At 31.3% G+C, this 7,588-nt stretch overlaps 1 protein-coding gene across 1 annotated transcript; it reads right to left on the minus strand.

Annotated features, from left to right (window-relative positions):
- Positions 1–1,347: 1,347 nt before the first annotated feature.
- LOC125824251 (uncharacterized) lies at positions 1,348–2,208 on the minus strand. The gene has a single exon (XM_049503599.1). The coding sequence runs from the start codon at positions 2,206–2,208 to the stop codon at positions 1,348–1,350; it is 861 nt and encodes a 286-aa protein (XP_049359556.1).
- Positions 2,209–7,588: the final 5,380 nt, after the last annotated feature.

Below are 7,588 nucleotides of genomic sequence, written 5' to 3' on the forward strand. Positions count from 1 at the left end.
AATGTATAAGTTTTTCGACTTTGTGTTGTTCTTGATTTATTGTTTTCCGTATTTTATTTTATTTTATTGGATTGAGGCTGACTTGTCTTGGTGGGAATATACAAGTGTCATCACGTCCGTTTTTGGTTCGTATTGTGTTATTAAAAAGGTTCAGATCCTAGTTTGGGGTTTTGATACTATTACCACTTCTCATTCAATATTTTATTATCATATGGGTAGCGGTTAGATAGTGATTGTCCAATCATTGCATATTCTCCCTTTGACTAAATCACACACTTTAAGTTTACATTTTGCATTACAGTTAATGAAGATTGAATTTTGTGCTTTCTTAAAAGAAAATTAAGCTTCCTAAAGGGGTGCTAGTTCAATATAAACAACTATAAAAAAAAATACAACTCCATCTGCTAATACAGTTTTAATTAATTTATGAATTAAAAGGGTATTGATTGTACTTCAAAAATAAGATTGGTGAATAAAGAACATAATTAACTCCATATCTAAATATTTAGTGTATAATAGACACATATTATATATTTATTAGTTTGAGAGTAAAACAGTTTGTGTTCGATAACTACAAGTGAAATTATAGGAAAAGAACATTAAATGTTATTTGCATGTCATAATAATAGTAAGACTCGAAGTTTGGACTCTTAAAAATAATTTAAGTGAAGTCAGTCAACTTTCTTCTACATCCGTTATAACACAAATTGTCTTAGATACGTCTAAAAATTTTAAAGTGTTATAATTTGATTATTATTTTTCAGTTACTTTCGCTATCTAATTCATATAATATGTATTTTCTATGGTTAAACAAGAAGACTTCACTAGTTTTGTAATCAAACTTTAGATTCTACATCTTATTTCTTATGTCAAGATATGCATAATTTTTAAAATTTTTAATTGTGTCTAATTAATTTAAATTTTATTAAAAAAACAGTTATATAATAAAAATTTACTTGTTTACTCTATTTAGTTTCTTATTAAATGCAATAAGATAGTAATATCTATGAATTGTTGAATAGATTTACATATTTTCTGAACATACACTAGAGGCTCAAAGATTAGATAATATTTAGGCCAATTCCAACATAAATTTTGGTGGAACTTTTTATGATTTTTTCCTCTGTAATATCTAAAGAATATAAAACGATCTCAAGGAAAAATAGACAAATTAAATGAAACTTCTAATTCGTTTTCATAATAAAAGCATTTATTACATATGAAATTTAGGTCCTCAATTGGACTGCAAGAACTACAAACTTAAACATGATAACTCTTACTCCATTCTCAGAATGGTACACATATATCAAAGAACTAAATAGTTTTAGGCAAGCTTTTAGCAAGAATCTATGGTATGAATGAGTTCCCTTTTTTGGGGACAAACTTTCGCATCCACACATGCTTCCCATGGATATTAAATTTAGCTTTGGAATCATCTTTGAGAATAAACTCAATAATTTCAGGCATAACAAACACGATTCGAGCATAAAGAGCCTGTTCATGAGACTTCACTTCCTGCATTAGAATGTAGTCAATGCAGTCTCCAAAATATGGTTTAAAGAATTCCCTGATTTCCCATTCAGCAACAGGGTAGCCTTTGGAGAAAGTAACAAACATGGTTCGTTCTTCATCTGGTACATTGTGTCCCTTCATCCTTAAATAAGACATGTCACATCCATTTCCTAACTGAGAAAATCTTTCAATTAAAGATGAATCACCGGGAGGTGGCACCATTGACATATTTCTTTCCATCAAGGTTTGTTCAAAACTTATTTTCAAAGCTTTTTCCATAATATCTAACAATGCATTGAAACAAACCTCATTTACAATCTTTCTTATCCCACTTGTTGCACTGTCCCGATTTTGATGGAAAAATAGGAGAGATAATCCCTTTTTAGTGAGATTTTGAGTTAGAAAAATATCACTTGAATAAGTTGAAGACAGAAATCGATTGTTCTCAATGCATTTGAGACATGTTGCACCCTCATCAGCAAGTTGATTAATTAAAAAATGAGGTAAGGATATTATCTTGTCGATAACATCCTTGCAACGACATGTTCTCTCCAACCAAATCCACAATGCCAATGTTTGCATTGATTCAAAAGGATCACGTAGGAGGTCAATAACTAAGACATAATAAAGTGTTCTGTCAATCTTATGAAAAAGTTTGAATTCCTCCTTAGTGATTTGAAAAGTTGTATCAGCCATACCAACTCACGTTTTTAGTGAAAAAACCTGATAATATCACAAATTAAATTAGAAAATATTGAGATGAAAAATGCATCCCTAATTATACTCAACATATAATTATACAATTGAAAACAAAAGAAGGTAAATCGACTAACAAGATTATAGTATGAATAAGACAATTGTGATCCGATTAAAGATTCAACTCTTGTGTTGTAAGGTAACGAACAAAAATCTTGCGATAAAATCAAGGAAGAATGAAAATAAACTAAAGGCAAAATTTATACGAGGATTAAAAAGGATCATTCTTGGAACCTATAACTCAATCAAAGAGGGTATTCCAAGAACATGTCGAGGATTGCACATTTTCACCTATTTAGAGATTTAACCAGATCTAAAATCAAGTAAAGTTTAGGCTACATAAAAGGATAAAAGAACAAACCAAATGGTAACGTCAAGAGAAGATTGAACTCAAGAACTCAACTTGATATATAACTTGACAACCCAACCCAACCTATTTATAGATGAAAAATATTTACTGGGCAGCGGTCTAATGAAGTTGGTATTATTTCTATTCAACCAAAATAAAGGGAAGTAATTACAATTTTGAAAGCATTTACAAAAAAGTCTTGAGTAATAATTACAACTTTGGAAGTATTTACAGGAAAAGTCTAGAGTAGTAACTACAACATTGAAATCATTTATGAAAAAAACTCTTGTATGAAAAATTGTAATTAATGCACCTTTATAGAAATCATATTGAGAGAACTTCACACATGTCCTGTACAAGAAATGGTGAGAACATAAAATATCAAGACTACCTAGACTTGCTTACGTAATCTCGAAATGCAAAAAGACGTAACACTTTCTCTTCTACTTATGAACGAACTTTGTTTGGTTAACATAGAGAGAAATCATTATAATGAATACAAGTATTTAGAACAACTTGATATATTAATAAATAACTTGATATGATGAATATACTTCACATTCTACGATAGTCACATTAATGAATCATGTAATTTTTTTTAAAAAAATGGTTAGATAAAATGAATTTTGTCAACTCTAGTATAAATTGAGGTAGAACCACTATGATCGAGTTTTCAAAATCATAGTTCAAAAGAGACTACTACTAATTATTTTAATAAAACGGATCATCCCTTGTATCACAAACTTCTAGAATTATGTTCTATGATTACTCATACATGTCGAAAGACAACAAACATGCAATATATTTTTGTGATTTATCAAAAATTCAACATATTTTATGAATAATGACATATTTGCTCTTAGGAAATACATTGTTTGTTGTGAAATTACTATGTGCGCAAATGTTAAAACTGTTTGTCCTTGACATAATTTGTTCAGTGGTGAAATTCAAAGCTTGTGTATTTACTACTCTTTCAAAATGGGGAAGACAGTAGTTCAACACCTCTGTATTATTCCTCAGATAATTATTAATGTTCCTCCATAGAAGAAGTTATCAACTTTAGTTATGTTATTACTTAACTCATCTAATAGAAAGTATGTCATTTAGTTCATATGGTTCAACCCTCAAGTTTATTTCCTTGATTGAAAAAACCTTATAATTAGGTTTTGTAAGATATTTCATGATCCAAATTTTAATATACGATGTGGTTTTCTTGCAATGATGGTAACACCTCGCAAAATTCTGCGCTTAAGATCTGAATCATTAATGGTAAGTATATCATCTTGGGTCCGATGATGTCTCAATAGATCATGTGTTTTAAGGTACATTTTCAAGTGTATGAAATATATCATAAGTGGTTTAGGATCATAGCAAGCTTGTAGCACTAAGTCAAGTTTATATTTATGTCAGCTAAATTTTGCATGGGTTAATTTCAAACAATCATATCTCCCATAATAAGAGTTAGAGTTAGTGGTCCATGACCTATCAAATTAAAGGTCTATGAGTCTTATTTTTAACTCTCCTAAATTTGCATCAATTGGAGTTCGGAATAGAAAGTTATGGTTGTTTTGGTGATGACACCTGTCAATTTGGCAAATCAACAAGTAGTTCAGCGTATCGCCAAATTGGCCCCATAACCTTCAAAAACTTTCATTTTAGCAATCTGAAGCCCCCTTTTGATGATCTGCTGAATATTTTAGCAGTGAGACCTCTAGATCACCGATTTAGGTGATAAAACTCATTAAAAAGTCATTTTAATTGATTTTTCAAGTCTTCTTATGTCCCAAGATGGGTATTCTTGACCTTTTACCCTCAATTAACTACACTAAGTCTATATTATAACCTAATAACCTCCCCCATTCACGCCCAACGCTCAGAAAATTAAATTCAGTATGTTCTAAGTTCTCTGAAGCAAGAAACTGGGGTTCTTCACCTTCAACCTTCAGTTCAGGAATTTCAACAACTGTGTTCATTCCAGGTATGTGGGATTTCATCAATGGGTGTCCTTTCACCCATTAAATACCAAACTAAACTCAGTTCTTAAGTATTTCACTACTATGAATATCTCAGATTTTATGAAAACATGAATGTCCTTTTATTTCAGTCTATTCTCATGAATACATGTTTTTACACATGGTTTAGTGTATTTACTAGAAATATGTTTTATAAACCCTCCTAATATTGATTTTTCATGTTTCTCTATATTATGTTATTTTGAATTTCATGTTTTCTTCAAAATACATAAATTGTTATGTTTAACTTTATACTCAGTTTATCAATCCTGCATATTTTAAGATGGTTTTAGATATAATATCTTTCATTCAATCTCAGAGTTTGTGGATTTCAATGTTATTAGTTAAGAAGACCATCAGGGTGATTTTCGATGAAGTATACTTTTAATAGTATTTTTAGATAGTATATGTATATTATTAGACTTAGTATTTTTAGATAGTATATGTATATTGTTAGACTTAGTATTTTTAGATAGTATATGTATATTGTTAGACTTAGTATTTTTATGATTCAAGATTTAGAATTTAGGTCCAACCTTCTATAATCCTTTTAAAATATCAGTCCTGATACATTTTTATGCATTTAATTCTAGCCATATCATATATTATGTATACTTATAAGTCTCACGCTTCAAAATACATGACTTTTATATATGTGTACTATTATCATAATCAAGAGTGTCAACTCATAATAGTAAGATACATGACAGATATGTGATGAGTTGAGGATTTCGACTCATTTAGAGCTAAATATTCAGAGTTTTAGTATCCTTAAAGCCTATTTTATGGTCTAAACTGATGTTAAACTGCTAATTTGTAGCAATGAAGGCAAAAGAGCAAGGCAAGTAAATTACAGGGCAAAAAGGAGAGAAAAAGCTAAAAAAAAATAAAGAAAAGCAAGGCTGATGCTCGCCAAAGCCACTCGACGAGTCGCCGAGTGGCTCTTCAGCTCGCCAAAAGTCACAACTGGCCAGCCCTTGGACAAAGCCAACTCAACGAGCAGATTGATGTTTTGGCGAAACGTCGAATGGATTAGCGATGGAGGTTTTGATCGCCTAAAGTCACAGAAGGGATGTAGTGAAAAGCTAAGACAAGAAGGCGATGGAAAGGATCACTCGGCACATCACCAACCTGGTCGGCGAAGCGCGACTTATTTCGCCGAGTGGATCTGAAGTTGAAAATCTGAGAACGTATAAATGCAATTTTCAAAAGAGGAAAAATAAGTTCTGGAGTTCTGTAGTTTTTGAGAGTTCCCACATTGTCCAGTTCTGGATTCTTGATCCCTAACATTGTTCTTTAACTTTTTGAGTAGAGAATTAGGTTTTATTTGATTTGAAATTAAATTTAAGCATTTTGAAGACTTGTGAATTGTTACCCAAGTTGACAGAAAACATAGTTGGTAACTATTTGTTGCTTTTTATTATGTGTGGCTAAAATCCCCATTCCTGGGGGTGTGATTATGTGATTGAATGCTTCAATTAGCTTATGAGTGTTAGTATATACTGATTTGATTGTTGATTTGAAGTGGGTTCAATTGATAGTTGAGTTTTAATTGATGAATTGTAGTTGAAAACACAATTCTAGCCAAGAATTCTAATCTTGCTTGAGAAAGAAGTCTTAGAGTTAAAACTATAGATTGATGATTATAGTGATTGGATTATTGTAGACTTAGCTTGAGAAAGTGGGTCTTAATACAATCCTACTAATCTAGCTTGAAAAAGTAGATTGATTGAGGTATTGGGATGTTTATATGTGTTATGCTTGTATACCTTGATTCATGATAGTTGATTGAGAAATAACTATTACACCTAAAGCCTAGCCTACCCATTTAGATTCAATGATGTCTAGTAAATAATAATCACCCATTATGCGAAATTGGCATTCAATTGATCATACTCCCAAGTACCCATCTCTATTTGTTTATTTCCGATTGTTCGTAGTTGTTAATTGTTCACTCAAATCCCTCCATTTGACATTAATTGTCAACCCCTTACCATTTACTTTTTGGTTTCGAAAATGTCTACACCTACAAACGATTAGAACAATATTTCACTTCGTAATTGAACTTTTTACTGTATTACTCCCTGTGGGATCGAAAATGTCTACACCTACTTGATTGCGACCGCCTACACTTAGAATCGGATGAAGTGTAGTTGAGCGTTATTAATTTACCATCAATGCTTTTGAACATTTTTCCCAAAATAAATTTCCCAATTAGTATGGTATTCAGAATTTCATCAATGATCATGGATACATAATGTGTTTTTTTATAAAAGAAAGGTCCACAAGTAATATGGCAGTTAGGTATGACATCTATGATTATAAATAAAATTTGCAGGAGCTATCAGTTATGTTGAGTAGGGATTAGTACTTAGCACCGAGTTGAACTAAGGTCAATATACCTAAGTCCTATAACTATGTGTCACTGTAGGTCTATGTAGCCTCTAGCGGACATATGCTTTCAGTTTACTAGTTCCACATCATATTAGATCAGATCAGTCTCTACACACTGACAAGCTATATTGAACTCTTTTTTATGGGAATTATACATCAAACTCCACGTTTATCTCACATGATTATATGTCAATTAATAGTTAGCTTGGGATCACTTCTGACTCGAAGCATTGTGTTACGAATAGGGTAGTCTCAGATTGTGATAACGATGCAGGTACAAGTTACAACTGAGGTAAGAGCAGATACATGCTTTCCATGCAACATGCATCGAAACTTCAAAACATGTCGTATATTATCCATTTTTCCTCAAACAAGTGTTTGGGTTAATACACGCAAAAATAATAATTCTTTCTTGATCCAATTTAGAAAAAATCTTAAAACCCCTCCAAGCTATTTATGTTCAATATTTTTGTAACTATTAGGAAAGACTCCTTTTGGGATGAATATTTCCACCTAGATGGTGAAATATGAATGGGTTTCATAAGTGAGTTTACTCTCAACTTAA

Source organism: Solanum verrucosum, unplaced genomic scaffold, assembly GCF_900185275.1.
Source record: "Solanum verrucosum unplaced genomic scaffold, falcon-dt-bn FXZP01000549.1, whole genome shotgun sequence".
Lineage (NCBI taxonomy): Eukaryota > Viridiplantae > Streptophyta > Magnoliopsida > Solanales > Solanaceae > Solanum > Solanum verrucosum.

What these genes read in the sequence shown, in the direction of transcription:
- LOC125824251 (XM_049503599.1), bottom strand. Translation starts at nt 2,208, where the DNA reads ATGGCTGATACAACTTTTCAAATCACTAAGGAGGAATTCAAACTTTTT.